Genomic DNA, 18,497 nt, shown 5'->3' on the forward strand with positions numbered 1-18,497 from the left:
ACATGAAGAAACAGAACTAGGTATCTATGTGAACATGCTACGCTGAGCTAACATAGACCAGACTGTTTGGACTGACACATAGAATCTAGTCAAGGCTACTAGACAGTTACATGGGTTATTCATTTCCAAGTGACACAGACCTGAACTGGTGTGGGACAGTGACTGTACATCTTTACCAACCAATACAGGGGCCACAACAGGGGCCACAAGCTATGTAGTGGGAAGACATGGTTGTATTAATCAAAAGCTATTGGAAATGTACGTATATTGGGAACATATATACAGTATGTAATAAATGTATTATTCTTTATAGTAAACCGGTGGTGACGCCACCAATATAACCTAAACTGAGTCAGATGTGGGCGCAAACACGCCAGAATTAAAACAAAAAGATCATGGTGGCCCAAGGGGAGTTAATCATTTACATAGAAAGGAGGGAAGAGTGTCATTATCTGGTGGAAATGTATAAATACTGATGTTTTGAACAAGAGAAGTCAGTTGTTCCATGGAATTCTGTTACTTTGATAATAAAGCATTTTTGAATGTACAAGTTCCGGTATCTGAGAAATATTTCATTCAGTATTTCCACGACATATTCACACAATCCATGAGAGAATTATGGAGTCATGTAATAGTAGCCTTTCTCCTCCACCCTCCTCCCTGTCCTCCCCTCTTACTCCATGGGCAGGAAGACAGGTTCTCAGCCAGGGTTTATAATATCCCACTGTCCTCTGAATGGCTGTAAATGAGCTGTGTGTGTTTTGATCTCAGCAGGTGTCAGATAAGAGACGCTGGGCTGTGGAGGAAAGGGCCCTTCCCATTGCGTCTGTTGCATGGATTAGGAATATCGGGAAATAACAGGCTAAATACTGTATGTTATGCCCACCTCATGAGATAATATCCATAAAACATTTTAATTAACTAAATCAATTCAGAGGAAATTAAACATAGCCTGCAGCATGCAACATATTTATTAATATGTATACTACATACAGTGTACATTTTACACCCAATTTACCTAATTAATGCATCAGATTTGATTTGAATGTCTGCGCTGCCACGCGATAGTGTGACTATATGTAGATGCATTCTCGTCTGATGCTTTAACAGTTCTTTCGAGATGTCAGAATTACCTCCCAACATGTCAAAAAGGGACCAATACTATGATGTTTTCATGCTCCCTTTGGCTAAATTCAAAGTAATCTTGTTTGGGTCTATGACCAATATCAGGAAAATAATTATCATTCTGCATCGTTTTAGAGCTTTTTTGTCGGTAGGGTGCTGTTTACTGGGTAACAGAACAATCTAGAGGAAAAAGAAACGCACACCTATTTAGGTGAGGTGCTTGCTAGCGGAGTAGAAAACTTGAAAATAAAGGAGAGCCACACACTCTAAGAGCTCAGATGCAAAAATGTCATGTCCAACATTTCGACAGACACGCTGTCTTCATCAGGGTATAATCACAAACACTGCAGGGTGACTCATTTATATAGTGTCAAAAGACACACATGGGTGTCTGTAATCATGGCCAAGTATGGCCTAATATCATTGGTTAATTCTCAAATATTTAAAGGACATACAAGAACAAAATACAAAAAAACAAATGGATAGCACACAATCATAGATTAAATTTAGTCTACATAAGCCTACAAACAATTACAATGGCAAAGTCACAATAATCCCAAGAATGTCTTCAGATCAAAGTCTATGTTGAGACCGAAGGGAACAAGGTATTGGAGTGGCCATCACAAAGCCCTGACCTCAACCCTATAGAAAATGTGTGGGCAGAACTGGAAAAGCATGTGGAGCAAGGAGGCCTACAAACCTGACTCAGTTACACCAGCTCTGTCAGGAGGAATGGGCCAAAATTCACCTAACTTATTGTGGGAAGCTTGTGGAAGGCTACCCAAAACCTTTGACCCAAGTTAAACCATTTAAAGGCAATGCTACCAAATACTGATTGAGTGTATGTATACTTCTGACCCACTGGGAATGTGATGAAAGAAATAAAAGTTTAAATAAATCATTCTCTCTACTATTATTCTGACATTTCTCATTCGTAAAACAAAGTGGTGATCCTAACTGACCTAAGACAAGGAATTTATATACCAGGATTAAATGTCAGGAATTGTAAAAAATAAAAATAAAAATAAAAACTGAGTTTAAATGTGTTTGGCTAAGGTGTATGTAAACTTCTGACTTCAACTGTACATGTTTATATGTAAGTATTCTTTAATTCCTTTCTAAGAGAAAAGGGCCTGGGGAATGATCTATGGTAAACCAACACCTCCATCAGTCTCTAAATCACCACCGTCAAGATGTGACTGGTTCAGGCATTGTCTCTTCCATGACGTATCTCCAGAGCCATCCAGGTTTCCTATGTTTTCTTTTCCATAATAGATCAACCTTCTTGCCTTTAGGGTCTTGGTCTAGGAGCCATGTTTTATTTATTTCTTCTTTAGAGTCTTCGGTGGTTAATCTCTCTTGAGGTTTCTTGTCACCCGTAGTGTTCACAGCTGTTGGGGATGAATCAGAATTAGTTAGGTAACATTCATAAATAAGATGTTTTATTTACATAATAATGCTTATGTGAGATATGTCATTAGGATGTCTTCCTTTGGATAATACTGTTGGCAGTTTGCATTTATCCCTTCTCTGCTAGGACTTAGTCACTCGGGGTCTTCCCTGTATTTTTGTTGGGGTGTTACCAACGTAGTGGTTCTCACACTAAAATATGTGGCACAGAAGGGGGGGGGGGTCACACACTACAAGATTATTCACCTGGTCGTGAGGATTGTTGATACCAGGCTGTCTCGCAAGAACAATGATGTGATTTAATGTAGCCACAACGAGCTGTGGCTCAAAGCAGCCTTATACACGTTTTCAGTCAGACATTCAGTTGAAATATCTAGTCAGCATTTTGAATTGAGTAACATTTGCTTGTGAACTTCAGAGCTGTAATGATTTGATGCTTTGGTTAAAGTCAAGTACAAACACATACTAGTAGTAGTCATGGCTCCTGCCCCAGAGTCGACACATTCTGGGTGATGTGAAACAACATCATCATCTCACTGGCTTCTTCTCTGGTGAGCACTCATTGGCTATTGCTGATCCTCGTTCTCAAAAATTGCTGTTGCACATCTCGCACTGCAAGAGCATTGCAGATTTTGTGCAGATAAAATCAAACATGTTTGAAAGTATTGGGACTTCTGGGACTGCTCAAAGACTAGATTGGTAACCCTTAGATTGCGTCTTTGACCCGCTCACATTAAATGAGCGTCGGTGACGGCCGCGCAACCCGAGTAGGCAACATGGGCATATGGTCTCTGATCTTAAACTTGTCTAGGACAGGTATATCGTGGCCAACATTGTGTAGTGTACACCCGGCTTTTCTCTGTAACTCTTTTACATAATCAGAGATTAGTTACTTGGAAAGGTAATATATAGTAATACATTTAACAAAGTAACCAGCTACTTTGCAATATTACTTTGTGTGGATAGTAAATGTGTTATATTATTTTCATGAGAAAAATCTAAATCTCACTAATTTGATTGACTGTCAGAGATACGCTACCAAAGATAGGATACTTACTGAAATCAAATGTTATTTGTCACATGCTTTGTAGACCACGTGTAGACTAACAGTGAAATCTTTACCTACGTGTCCTTTACCAACAATGCAGAGTTAAAGATAAGATCAAATAAATATATATAAATAGTGACAATAAATAAATAAACAGTGAATAACTAATAGAAATTTGTAAAAAAAACATGTCTATATACAGGGAGCACCAGTTGAGTCGATGTACTGTACATACAGTGCCATTGGAAAGTATTCAGACCCTTTGACTTTTTCCACATTTTGTTACGTTACAGCCTTGTTATAAAATTGATTTCAGCGTTTTTTCCCCTCATCAATCTACACACAATTCCCCATAATAACAAAGCAGAAACATGTTTATAGAAATCATTGCTAATGTATTATAAATAAAAAACGGAAATATAAAGAACTATTCAGACCCTTTGCTCAGTACTTTGTTGAAGCACCTTCGTTAGCGATTACAGCATTGAGTCTTCTATGACGCTACACTCATCCCACTGCTATTGCACTCTTGAACAGCAATTGTTAAGTTGACTTACTAAATAGGAGAAATGTTGTTGGGGCAATTCAATTAAAGGCACTGCATTTTCCTCTGAACAGTCACTGTTGTGAGCTAATTTCCCTCTTAATAGTGTGATCCTACGGTTTGACAGAATGCCACTTCACTTTCCTACCATTAGTATACTGTGTTGTAGACATTACAACGGTCAGTGAAATTCCATTGAGGTCACACTTTCTGACCCCTAAATAGTGGGTCCAAAGGCACAGGCTATGGGTAGATGATCTGTGTGTGAGTGTGAGTGTGAGAGAGAGAGAGAGAGAGAGAGAGAGAGAGAGAGAGAGAGAGAGAGAGAGAGAGAGAGAATACGTCACCCAGAGTATGTGAGCAGAGTTGAGCGGTCAGAAAATCGCAAAAAATAATAATCCAAATTCGCTCCATTAATTAAAATCACTATTTAACCAACACCCATCCAGTTGTGTGACTACATGGACCTTCCATTTGGTTTTGAAGTATTGAAACCAAACCATATGATTTGAATGAAAAGTGTTATAATAAACATGAAAGGGTGATTGTAAGAAGTGCTCGTCATTTCAAATATATGCCATATTAAACAGCATATAAACACTAAATAGGTCAGGAGACAGACAGGGAATCTAAGAAGGAACGGATTTGAATTATTTTGGCTATATTATTTCAAGGCTATAAAGAAATACAGTGTGAAGCATTTGCGAGTGCGACACACTATTAGACTCAGTCTAAAGTGCCTTTGAATTGATATTTAGATACACCAGTTTGGCCAGAGTCTGTGGCTTCAGGCTCATGCGATGGTGCCTGGAGAGCAGGCCAACAGCGGAGAATATCTTCTCACCATGCTTGCAGAGCCACTGGAGATGTCAAACACCCTTTTGGCCACTCTTGCCAGTCTGAGCAGGAATGCAGAGTTGTTTTTCTTCTTCTATAGGTAGGCCTAAAGGTTTTTATACAAAATAACCCAAGCAAAATGGAAAACTCCTTGAAAGATGAAATATGCCAGGCCTATTGATCCAAAATCAACTATGGCCTATTGTATAGAAAAATGAAGGAACATTTTAAGAGATCAGGTTTTTTGTTTAGAAATACTTGCTACAATGACATACTTAATTAGCTGTGGTGTTGTTGAACCGTGATGTCAATGGAATCTGGGAACAATTGAACCACCCAACTTTCTATTGTCACGTGACCCCACACCACTGTTCAAAGATGAGATTCACTGCAAGCTGAAGTCTCTTGTGGAAATCCGAGACATTATGCAAAAATAATGTGAATTCATGAAAGTAGATCTAATCAGGAGCGTTATTCATGCCTTTACCAAAAATCCACAAACGATTGGATAAGCCACCAGGGAGACCTATTGTGCCCTCATTTGGTTCCTTGACTAAAAATATTTCTGCTTTTGTAGATTTCGTTCTATAACCCAGTGTGGTGTCACTCTGCATATGTACACGATTCTATGGACATGATTAACACCCTTAAGACAATGGACAACATCAATGGGGAGATGCTTATGGCTTGCTTTGACGTTGAACCCCTGTATACTAATATCCCCCTCCAGAGAGGCCTAGAATCCATGGCACACTGCCTTCGTCAACGACTCAATGGCACACTCCCTAGCTCTAACCATACTGTTGAACTTGCTGAGATGAACTTGCCAAACAGTTGAACTTGAACTTGTTGAACTTGCCAAACATGAAAAGGTTCTTAGTCAGAACAATGACATGTTCATTCAACAGAAGGGAACTGCTATGGGTAGTAAAATGGCACCAAATTATTCCAATTTGCATGTGGGGTTGTTTGAGAAGAATGTGAAGAATTTCAGTCCTAACAATTCATTCTTGCGTCATATCAGACTCTGGAAACGCTTCATTGATGATGTATTTCTTCAACTCCAGGGAACAGCAGAGGAACTTCATCGATTCCACTCCTTCATCAATACAAGCAGTCAACATTTTAAATTCACGCTAGCCTTTGATGCGCATGAAACAAGTTTTCTTTACATTTTGATTAAGGGGGGGGGGGGGGGTTGCACGGATCTATACAGGAAGCCATAGGACAGGAATTCCCTGTTACTCAGAGACAGCTTCCACCCCACAACCCTAAAAAAGAGCCTCCCCATTAGCCAATACATTCGCATTTGCAGGATTTGTAAAAATGATCCACAATGGTTACAAGCCGAAGAACCCCTTTCTGGCACTAAATATAACCATTTTTTTAGTATGTATTACATCATGTTTTCTAGTCTTTTCCATTCCATAATCCCAAGATCACTTCGCACAAATTCAATTTATGGTGACATACATTTCCTTTTTCCAGTCCTTTGATTATGGCCACTTGCCTTACAAGTAGTGAAAGAGAAATGAATTACTGAAAGAGAAAACGAAGAGGGGAAGAAAGGATTAGGAAAAACACTGATGTAGAAGATAAATCGTATCACAAGGTTTCAATAAGGGAATAACCTTGATCCTTTCTTGATGAATTTTACTGAGTTGGTTGAGCAGGGCAACAGTGCAATCCCTTGTTGGCTGTTCTCCCTGAGCTCTGGCCCCAGAGAGGAGCTAAAAAGCTACAGCAAGATAGCATGACTCTGCTTTTTTAAGTTTCAGCAAATGCACCACACCCAGAGAGTGTTATCTCTGTTCTTTGCTGTATTGAAGAGAATGAGAGAGTTAGAGAGAAAGAGAGAAAGAGAGAGCAAAAGGCTGTAAGCCGAGCAACAGGCCCAACCCCCACTAATACACCCGCCCAAGCCACATCCTGCAGCCTAAGAGGCATGCACCAGATGCTCAGCTCACACCTAGTGGTCCGAGCCTAAACCGCGCAAATAACAACACTGGACACTGTGTAACACAAAGCCTTGACTATTTCATCCTGGAATATACAAGATCTGCCATTGGACTAAAGAGCAGGAACCCAGACCACCAAAGAAATCAGGAAATACAGACATTGTCATCCTACAAGAAACATGGTACAGAGGAGATGGTAGTCCCATCCACCAAATGACCTGGTGTGAAACAGGGAAGAGACTCAGGGGGTATGTGTCACGCCCTGACCTTAGTATTCTTTGTTTTCTTTATTATTTTGGTTAGGTCAGGGTGTGACATGGGTGAAATGTGTGTTTTTGTCTCATTCTAGGGTGTTTCTACTGTCTAGGGTTTTTTGTAGATTTATGGGGTTGTTTTCATCTAGGTGTTTATGTTGGTCTATGTTGCCTAGATTGGGTCTCAATTAGAGGCAGGTGTTTAATGTTGTCTCTGATTGAGAACCATATTTAGGCAGCCATCTTCTTTGGGTATTTTGTGGGTTATTGTCTGTTATGTTGCACATTAGCACATTGTTTATATAGCGGTCACGGTCGTTTTGTTGTTTTTGTTTAAGTGTTCTTCGTGTTCTTCATTAAATAAAGAGGAATGTATTCTAACCACGCTGCGCTTTGGTCTACTCCATACAACGATCGTGACAGTATGCTAATTTGGTATAGAGCAGACCTAACCCTCTCAATTAAATAATAAAAACAGGAACATATTACATCTGGTTAGAAATAAATATGGAAATAATCTCAACAGAGAAACATTTCCTCCTGTGTGCTGCCTACAGTGCCTTGAGAAAGTATTCACACCCCTTGACTTTTTCCACATTTTGTTGTATTACAGCCTATATTGTATTACAGCCTATATTTAAAATGGATTGAATTCATTTTACAAATTAATGACAAATTACATGCTCAACGGTTTTGATTCAATAAGTATTCAACCTCTGTTATGGCAAGCCTAAATAAGTTCAGGAGTAAACATATGCTTAACGAGTCACATAATCAGTTGCATGGACTTTCAAACACAGATTCAACCACAAAGACCAGGGATGTTTTCCAATGCCTCGCAAAGAAGAGCACCTATTGGTAGATGGGTAAAAAAAGCATACATTGAATATCCCTTTCAGCATGGTGAAGTTATTAATTACACTTTGGATGGTGTATCAATACACCCAGTCACTACAGATATTCAGGCGTCCTTCCTAACTCAGTTGCCGGAGAGAAAGGAAACCGCTCCACCGTGAGGCCAATTGTAAGGAGAAAACTGAGGCTGGAACAACAACATTGTAGTTACTCCATAATACTAACCTAAATGACAGAGGGAAAGGAAGGAAGCCTGTACAAGATACAAATATTCCAAAACATGCATCCTGTTTATAATGAGGCACTAAAGTGATACGGCAAAACAATTGGCAGGGCAATAAACTTTAGGTCCTCAAGACAGTGTTGTGTTTGGGACAAATCCAACCAGTGTATACTGCTGAGGGACAACTCATAATAATGGCTGGAATGGAGGAAATTAAATGGCATCAAACACATGGAAACCATGTGTTAAATGCATTTGATACCATTTTTATTATTCCGCTCCAGCCATTACCAGGAGCCCGTCCTCCCCAATTAAGGTGCCACCAACGTCCTTTGAATCCAATACAACACATTACCACTCTTCATATTTTCAAGCATAGTGGTGAGTGCATCATGTAATGAGCATGCTTGTAATTGTTAAGGACTGGGGAGTTTTTCAGGATAACAAATAAATGGAATGGAGCTAAGCACAGGCAAAATCCTATAGGAAAACCTGGTTCAGTCTGCTTTCTACCAAACACTGGGTGATGAATTCTCTTTTCAGCAGGACAATAACCTAAAACACAAGGCCAAATCCACACTGGAGTTGCTTACCAAGAAGACAGTGAATGTTCTCAAAGTATGAGAAAATTCACTGCCCTTTTAACCAAATTCAAGCAGAAACTCACCCCCAACCTGAATTAGCATTTCTTTGCACTTTACTCGTAAAAACAAAGACAGGAACAACACACCCAGATTCTTATCTAATCAATTTAAATGATAGGAGCGCACCTTTGTGTCACTCCTCTTTAAACTATCCCTGTCCAACAAACAAAAGAATACAGCTTCCCTGAAACAATAAATCCATAGCACTTGCAGTACAATTAAATATACAATAAGTCATAGCTCTTTATAAACTCTTGAAACAATGCAAACATGACAATTTCATTCACACAAGTGACATTCATTTTGTCTATTTCATTCCTCCTCTCGCATCAGTGACCCCAGGAATTGCATGGGAACTGGAGAAAACCACAGATAAGGTGTGTTAGCCCAAAAATGGTCAGCCATCCAAACAATGTCATAAAAAATGTGATTGAGTCTTCACGCTGGGCTTTAGGGCCTGCAAGTCGCCAGTCACGATTATCACCTTCACGCATTATTCCAGTAAAACAGTATTCCTTCCACAATATCCCCCTAGACACAACTACAACAAAACAACCAACAAAAACAGGTCACAACTCCTGCAGTTCTGTCACACACTGGGTCTGCACATAGTCAAAGGTAGGCTTCGAGGGGACTCTCACAATAGGTAGACCTACAGCTCATGCCTTGGCAGCAGTACTGTAGACTAGTTTATCACTGAAGTCAACCCAGTGTATCTCAGAGAGTTCACAGTCAGACCATTGACACCTCTATCAGATCACAGCAAAATCAGTCTTCTTGAACAGGGCAATACTCAATCATGAGGCCTCAAAGCCAAAAAAACTGCATACTATTAAGAAATGCTATAGGTGAAAGGAAAATAGTGTGGAAATCTACCAGAATGTCACGACTTCTGCCAAAGTTGATGCCTCTCCTTGTTCGGGCGATGCTCGGCGGTCGAAGTCGCCGGTCTTCTATCCATTGCCGATCCATTTTTCATTTTGTGGTTTTGGTTCGCCTAAATAAAAGGCTCCATTGGCTACCCAATACCTGCTCTCCTGCACCTGACTCCTTTACAGTTATGTACGCATACCTGCCACAGAAAACAATTAGCCAACATTTTTTTAAATTAATTTCAGGCAACTTCATGACGGTGGTAAAGTACTTAAGTAGTACTTTAAAGTATTTTTACTTAAGTGGTTTTGGGGGTTATTTGTACTTTACTACTTAAATTTGACCATTTTTACTTCACTAGATTCCTAAATAGAATTTTGAATGCTTAGCAGGACAGGAAAAGGGTCCAATTCACACACTTATTAAGAGAAAATCCCTGGTCATCCCTATTGCCTCTGATCTGGCAGACTCACTAAACACTAATGCTTTTTTATTTTTTATAATTATTCATATTTTTTATTTGTAAATTGCAAAAACATGTGGCCTCCTGAATGGTGCATGTGTGGCCACTGCATCACAGTGCTTGAGGCATCTCTACAGACCTGTGTTCGATCCCAGGCTGTGTCACAACCAGCTGTGAGTTGGAGTCCCTGTGAGCAGCACACAATTGGTCCAGCGTTGTCCGGGTTAGAGGAGGGTTTGGCTGGGGAGGCTTTACTTGGCTCATCTCACTCTAGTGACTCCTTGTGGCAGGCCGGGTACCTGCAGGCTGACTGATCGTCAGTTGAACAGTGTTTCCTCTGACACATTGGAGCTAAGTGGGTGGGTGTTTTTTGGCAGGTCATGTTTCGGAGGACGCATGACTCGACCTTCGCCTCTCCTGAGCCCATTTGGAAGTTTCAGTGATGAGACAAAATGGTAATTGATATTAGGAGAAAAAGGGGGGACAAAATGTTTTGCTGCAATAGCCAAGGTGTAAACTCTCAGCCTCCTAATCAAATCTAAACATTTCAACCAGACAACCTAAGAAAATGAACTACAATGACAAATGCTTTGATGAAGAATTCAAAAACCTAAGAAAGGAACTGAGGAACCTATCCAACCAACCTGTCCAACCAAAAACAAAGAGACCCATAAAACCTGAGCCTACGCCTTCACTATGATTGTCAAAGACTCCAGCCACCCTAGTCATAGACTGTTCTCTCTGCTACCACATGGCAAGCGGTACCGGACAGCAAAGTCTAGGTCCAAGAGGCTTCTAAACAGCTTCTACCCCCAAGACATATCCAAGAGGCTTCTAAACAGCTTCTCCCCCAAGCCATATCCAAGAGGCTTTTAAACTGCTTCTTCCCCCAAGCCATATCCAAGAGGCTTCTAAACAGCTTCTACCCCCAAGCCATATCCAAGAGGCTTCTAAACAGCTTCTTTTGCAAATTATGGTGGAAAATAAGTATTTGGTCAATAGCAAAGGTTTCTCAATACTTTGTTATATACCCTTTGTTAGCAATGACAGAGGTCAAACGTTTTCTGTAAGTCTTCACAAGGTTTTCACACACTGTTGCTGGTATTTTGGCCCATTCCTCCATGCAGATCTCTTCTAGAGTAGTGATGTTTTGGGGCTGTTGCTGGGCAACACGGACTTTCAACTCCCTCCAAAGATTTTCTATGGGTTGAGATCTGGCTAGGCCACTCCAGGACCTTGAAATGCTTCTTACGAAGCCACTCCTTCGTTGCCCGGGCGGTGTGTTTGGGATCATTGTCATGACCCAGCCACGTTTCATCTTCAATGCCCTTGCTGATGGAAGGAGGTTTTCACTCAAAATCTCACGATCCATGGTCCCATTCATTCTTTCCTTTACACTGATCAGTTGTCCTGGTCTCTTTGCAGAAAAACAGCCCCAAAGCATGATGTTTCTACCCCCATGCTTCACTCTTTGGATGCAACTCAGCATTCTTTGTCCTCCAAACATGACGAGTTGAGTTTTTTTTACCAAAAAGTTATATTTTGGTTTCATCTGACCATATGACATTCTCCCAATCTTCTTCTGGATCATCCAAATGCTCTCTGGCAAACTTCAGACGGGCCTGGACATGTACTGGCTGAAGCAAGGGGACATGTCTGGCACTGCAGGATTAGAGTCCCTGGCGGCGTAGTGTGTTACTGATGGTAGGCTTTGTTACTTTGGTCCCAGCTCTCTGCAGGTCATTCACTAGGTCCCCCTGTGTGGTTCTGGGATTTTTGCTCACCGTTCTTGTGATCATTTTGACCCCACGGGGTGAGATCTTGCGTGGAGCCCCAGATCGAGGGAGATTATTAGTGGTCTTGTATGTCTTCCATTTCCTGATAATTGCTCCCACAGTTGATTTCTTCAAACCAAGCTGCTTACCTATTGCAGATTCAGTCTTCCCAGCCTGGTTCAGGTCTACAATTTTGTTTCTGGTGTCCTTTGACAGCTCTTTGGTCTTGGCCATAGTGGAGTTTGGAGTGTGACTGTTTGAGGTTGTGGACAGGTGTCTTTTATACTGATAACAAGTTCAAACAGGTTCCATTAATACAGGTAACAAGTGGAGGACAGAGGAGCCTCTTAAAGAAGAAGTTACAGGTCTGTGAGAGCCAGAAATCTTGCTTGTTTGTAGGTGACCAAATACTTATTTTTCACCATATTTGCAAATAAATTCATAAAAAAATTCTACAATGTGATTGTCTGGATTTTTTCCCCTCATTTTGTCTGTCTTAGTTGAAGTGTACCTATGATGAAAATTACAGGCCTCTTATCTTTTTAAGTGGGAGAACTTGCACAATAAATGACTAAATACTTTTTTGCCCCACTGTATATAGTCTTGCTATTGTTATTTGACTGCTGCTCTTTAATTACTTGTTACTTTTATTTCTTATTCTTATCTGTTTAAAAAAACTGCATTGTTGGTTAGTAAGCATTTCACTGTAAAATTTTATTTGAGACACAATAATTCTCTATATTTCCCTCAGATTACACAGAAACACAAAGAATTGTGTGATTATGTGAAATTCCACAGTATACCACCACAACAGCAAGATATGTGATCTGTTGACACAAGAAAAGGGCAACCAGTGGAGAACAAATACCACTGTAAATACAACCAATATTCATCGGTTTATTTATTTTCGCCTTTCATACTTCAACTATTTTCACATTGTTACAACATAGCCAACAATATAACATCTGAAATGTCTATATTATTGTAAAAACCTTTGTGAGTGCAATGTTTACTGATCATTTATGATGGTTTATTTCCCTTCCTTATTTCTCTTTTTGTTTATTGTCTATTCCACTTGCTTTGGCAATGTAAACATGTGCACCCATGCCAATAAAACTCTGAATTGATTTGAGATAGAGAGAGGGCGAAAGAGAGAGAAAGAGTTAGGACACGACTTGTCTGCTTCCTCAAAAGCTCCCGAGCCACTCCTTTGTCTGTGGTGAAAGGGCAGATCAGGGATGGAGGATAGGAAAGGAGGGGGGAAGGGGAGGGGGGTTATCTCTCACCAGGTCCTTTATCTGAAGAAGAACCCACCTGGAGTGTGTAATAGTGCATCTGTCACCTGCAATCCGCTCTTTCATTGATTTATCATTATAGGGTAGCAGAGAGAGAAGCCCCGTTTATACCTGGTTCTAACCTGAATCCTTTGTCCTGATCTGTCCAAATTTTAGGACAAGTATCGACGATTAAAAGATGCATTGTGATCTGATTGTGATTCGATCTTCCTGACCACCTCTGGAAGTCGTCAATCTTCCTGACCACCTCTGGAAGTAGTCAGGCACGCATTGCGTCCGGATATCTTACAAGTGTATACAGATATGGACAGTGAAACCATTTAAAATATTATTATTGCACCTTATAAAATCATTGAAAGGTAGCACCCACATCTATTCCACGTTGGTTCAATGTAATTTCATTGAAATTAAGTGGAAATACGTTGATTCAACCAGTGTGTGCCCAATGGGACCATTGACTTATGGCATCAATATGTGTCTTAATATGTGTCTTAAAATAAATAAACACGTAATATTTTGAAAGAGTAGCTGTTAAATAATTTGCTTACAGAGAGGGACCAGGAAATCTGGTCACAATGCGAACACAGTGGAAAGATATGAGCCACATTTGAATACAATGTGTAGACACATTTCTGAAAATATGAGCACAATCAGAATGTGGACAAGATCGAGATAAAGGACGCATGTTAGCGGCAGGTATATATGTGGCTATACAGAGAGAGGCGAGAGAGAAAAGAGAGCACTATGCTCAGTGAGCCTTACAGTAGGTCTACAGTAGCTTTTACTGTTGAAAATTACATTCAAAAATGCTTAGAGACAAGAATAATGTATGTGCATGTTGAAAAGTTGTTGCTCTCGGTGTGGTTAAAATTAATTGCTTGAAGGTTACCTCCTCACTGAGTACATATTTACCACAGCACTAATATATAACAGATGGTTGTTATGGTGTCACTGTTTACTACCCATTCTGCTAGAGAGAGAAACCAGATCACATCCCTGAAAGCTGATAGGCTACATGTGTTCTAAGGATACGTTTTTGTTAGCCGGGATTCAGGAACATGAACACACAGTCAGGTTTACAGTTAGTTTTGCGTCACACCTATTTAGGGTTCTTAGCACCAAAGATGCAGGAATCCTATTGTTTTTGTTTTATTATTTGTTTGTAACCAAATAACAAATAGGTATTATGTGTTATAGGGGGCTTCACACACTTACACAGTGATATGTTTGATGTTGATGTGCTCAAACTATCAAGACTGTAGCTTTCATTTATATTTGTTAGAGGGTCGTTCCACAAATATAGTGCCTTTTCTTTGATATTATAAGTAGAAATTGTGCACCAATATTGAATTCTAAAAGCATGTTATATTAAATGAAGTGCCCTTTAATATAGAACACATGGAGAATTCAACAAACCAGATTTTTTATTATGAATACAGGCTTGCTGAAGTGCCAATATTCAGCCTGTCAACCCTTTTGTCACTTCTAGGAAGATTTTAACCCACATAATCCCAAAATGTCTCCAAGTTTTCACCATCATTATAAATCCCTAGTTATTTTGTTGCTTTGAAAAGTAATTTCTGAAGATTATCATTTATTTCATGTGATTAGTGATTGACATCTGTCCGTCATTTTAAGGTCAACACTGCTACTGGAACTGAACTCTCCTTTTAATATGGTGAAACTATTCCTTTTTTAAAATTCAAATGAAACATTGAACATCTAATTGTCAAATCGTAGAGTAAAAGCAGATGAGCTGGTTCTACTGTTTTTGGCCATTTTTTGGTGTTTTGTGGTAGAAAACTGAGCAGGTCGATGCAATGAACACAATTTTGTGACGCTTGTATTCAATTGCCACTCCCTGTTTCACACAATGACCTTCCTTTTCCCCTGTCACAAAGGGATTTATGGCTGACTTAAAAATAAATCGTCAACCCTGTTATTTTATTTGGCACAAAATAGGCACTGAAGTGCCAAATATTTTACCTTTTGAGATGGGATTTTTTTTATTACGTTGATGACAGAATGTTAAAATTACGTGAAATCTAAAGTTTTCGGGGGACTAAATTACACTTCTCAAAAGGCACTGAATTGATGGAATGACCTTACTAGTTTGCAGAGGTATGTTTTGTAGTGTTCATGTTCGCAACAAACCAATGCCTTCAAGAGTACCAGGTGGTTCATGAACTCGAAGTTAGCTCCAGGTAGAAGTCGCCCTTAGAGTCAACTTGGCTCTACTCCTAGAAAGGATGTAGCATGCAGTACTATGTATTTACATTTTGGACATTACTCAATGAGACCGCTGCTATTGCTTGCCACCAATTACCTTATTTCCACCGCTCTCTCTGGTTTCCACTAGTTACCACAGCCACAAAGTCAAAGTGGGCTTTTCGTAAAAATTCATGAAAAACAAAATTTGCTTTTTGGTCTTAATTTAAGGTTAGGCATAAGGTTAGGTTAGCAGTGTGGTTAATGTTAGGGTTAAGTTAAAAACACATTTTAAGAAGATACATTTTAGAAATAGGCGGGGATTATGACTGGTAACTAGTGACGACCTAGTTTGGCGCTCGGTAGCTCGTGGCGTGCAACAGCACAATTCCGACTCGAGATCAGTGATTGGCTGACATAATTCTCCTGGCTGTCTTTCTTGTAACCTAACCCAGTACCATGTGCGTGCAACCAAGTTTACACGACAGGAAATAAAGTAACCGTTTTGAAGACTGGAGCTAGCAGATTTTGTCGCACCGCACGCGTGGAAGTTGGCCAAGCCTTTGAATAGAGCCAGCAGGGAAATATGGAACCGGTAAAAAAAGATGCGAAGACGAATCCATCGACAACAGCTAATCTTTTCTCACAGGTATTCTTCTGGTAAGTCAACTACCTTCGCCGCCGGGTTATTGAAATAAAGTTGAGCTAGGCTCTACAGGTAGTCGTTATAGTGTTTACTGAAAGTGGTACCGTTAGGATATTCAAAACGTATTCGATTAATTTTAGTTTGAGGGGTTAAATGATTTGCTGATTAATTAAATGAGGTATAACGTCATAATAAACACTTATAACTCAAATCACTAGTATGGTTTAACACAAAGTGCGTTTTACCCATGTAATTCGATGGTTTTCCCCACCGAGAAATCACAATTTCCGGTTGATTCATACAGTCTTGGATTAAGGATGATGCCAAATAAGATTCCAGTAATTTATGAATCAAGAATATTGTTTGCGCAAACGAGGCTATTAATCGCCATCTCATTTGTCTCGGTAAACCTCTGCCAGAAGGGAAAGGATGGATGCCTCGTTTTGACTGAATGAGACAAGCTGTGCTTTATATTTGCATTAAAGACGCACTCCAGCAACATTTAGACATTTCCTGTTGAAAAACAATACACCAGCCCCACGTATAAATACAGTAATGTACAAATGGGTAAAACACAAATGTTTTGAGCAAAATCGTTTTTTTTCGAGTGCAAATTAGCTGAAAAGGAGATTGGAGTAGGTCTTTAAAACATAATTTGCTGTTTGCTCAGGCCTTTGCTGACAATTTGTACATTTTACATGCACAGTGCACACAGTTGGGTACTCAAGCATTTGCAATAAATGCTTTTTACAAAGACATGCTACCAGTAGGCCTATGTCACAAATATAGTAGATTGTCTACTGCAGTGGGGGCTTGGAGAGGTAGTGGGAGATGACGAATAAACAACTTTTAAATTTTTTTTTGTTCAACTTACTCTTGAAAGTTGTAATAGTATAATGCACAAGGTGCAATTTCGAAATTGGGTAGTGCATCAGCACTTTTCCTCTTGTCTTTGCAGACCTTAGAGCTATTTATAACTTCAGAAATGTCCAGGTGATGTTCACCAATTATGAAAGTAGTCACCGGGGAAAAAATTGATAGCTACATATCGGGATATTATTTTTGATGTATCGTTTTGACTATCCCAATATTTTTGTGCTAGTTTGCTGTACCAAATCTCCAGTATTTTTCCTTCATAGCTTGTTCCCCATCTTTTTAAATAGGGAGCCAGTTCATTTCAGCGCTTTTATTTCTATGACGGATCAAAACTCGTTTTCTGATAGCTCTCTTGTTCCTCTGCAGCAGACATTTGGTGAGCAATATGTTTGGAACATTGAATCACAGTATAGAATCACAATGCATATAATATCGGCACCTAAGTATTGGGATAATATCGTGAGGTGCCTGGTAATTGCTAGCCCTAGATGAAAGGGGGACATGGGGGGAAAACGTTTAGGAAGCACTGGTCTACTGCAAGATTTCCCTAAATTGGTCCTGGGGCCTCCCTGAGTGCAAGTTTTTTCCCCCCAATTTGTTCCCCACTAGCACTACACAGTGACTCAAATAACTACCTCATCATCAAGATTTGATTATTTGAATCAGATGTGTACTGCTGGGGGGAAAAAAACAAACGTGCACCCGGGGGGCCCGGGACCGAGTTTGGGAACCCCTCGTCTAGTGCATGCATTGCCCTGCTCATCCTGAATGTAACACTACATGTATTGAACTCTTCATCTCTTCTCTTCCCTTTTTTGTTAGCTGGCTAAATCCTTTGTTCCGCATTGGATACAAACGGAGGTTAGAGGAAGATGACATGTACAAAGTGCTTCCGGAGGATGGATCTGAGAGACTGGGAGAGGAACTACAGAGGTATGGCAAACATCATTCTGAATTAAGTCAGAAGTGGCCTGTTGAATTGTGGTTAATTAAGGCCAAATAGAACGTAATAGCGGAAGGGTCTTCGAACCAGATGTTTATCCTCCCACTACTATACACCAAGCATATCATGACAGCCATATTCTGTTGGCTGTTTACCCTTTGATAAATAGATGGAAAGGAGTTGCTGCATTTAACATGTCATTGTTAATATTTTACAGGCTGCCTGTCCTGCCTGCTTTCAAGGACTATTATGAAATAGCTCAGTAAAAGGAAGCATGTAAACGGAATAAATAAGAAAATAATGTTGTCTAGCTTCACCTATCCAACCTGGACTCAATTTGTAGGATTTGGAATGTACATTTGTATCCCTCCATTTAGTATGATATGTTACCTTACAAATGGAATAATGGTCGTACCACATCATAGAAATTGGATGACTGAATGTATCAAGCATCTTGGAGGATGTATAGTATGATACGTCTTGCTCTAAGGCCAGGCTTCTTGTTGCGTCATTAGCATTT

The 18,497-nt window shown here is 39.8% G+C and overlaps 1 protein-coding gene across 2 annotated transcripts in view; it reads left to right on the top strand.

Moving 5' to 3' along the window:
- Positions 1 to 15,969: 15,969 nt before the first annotated feature.
- The window catches only part of LOC135542626 (ATP-binding cassette sub-family C member 4-like), a 30,401-nt gene continuing 27,873 nt past the window's right edge, over positions 15,970 to 18,497 (top strand). For both annotated transcript variants that reach the window (XM_064969732.1, XM_064969733.1), the window contains exons 1-2: positions 15,970 to 16,172; positions 17,857 to 17,967. In XM_064969732.1, coding sequence (XP_064825804.1) covers positions 16,099 to 16,172; positions 17,857 to 17,967 — 185 coding nt within the window. In that variant the 5' untranslated portion in view covers positions 15,970 to 16,098. The remainder of the gene's footprint in view (positions 16,173 to 17,856; positions 17,968 to 18,497) is intronic.

This window comes from Oncorhynchus masou, chromosome 6, assembly GCF_036934945.1.
Source record: "Oncorhynchus masou masou isolate Uvic2021 chromosome 6, UVic_Omas_1.1, whole genome shotgun sequence".
NCBI lineage: Eukaryota > Metazoa > Chordata > Actinopteri > Salmoniformes > Salmonidae > Oncorhynchus > Oncorhynchus masou.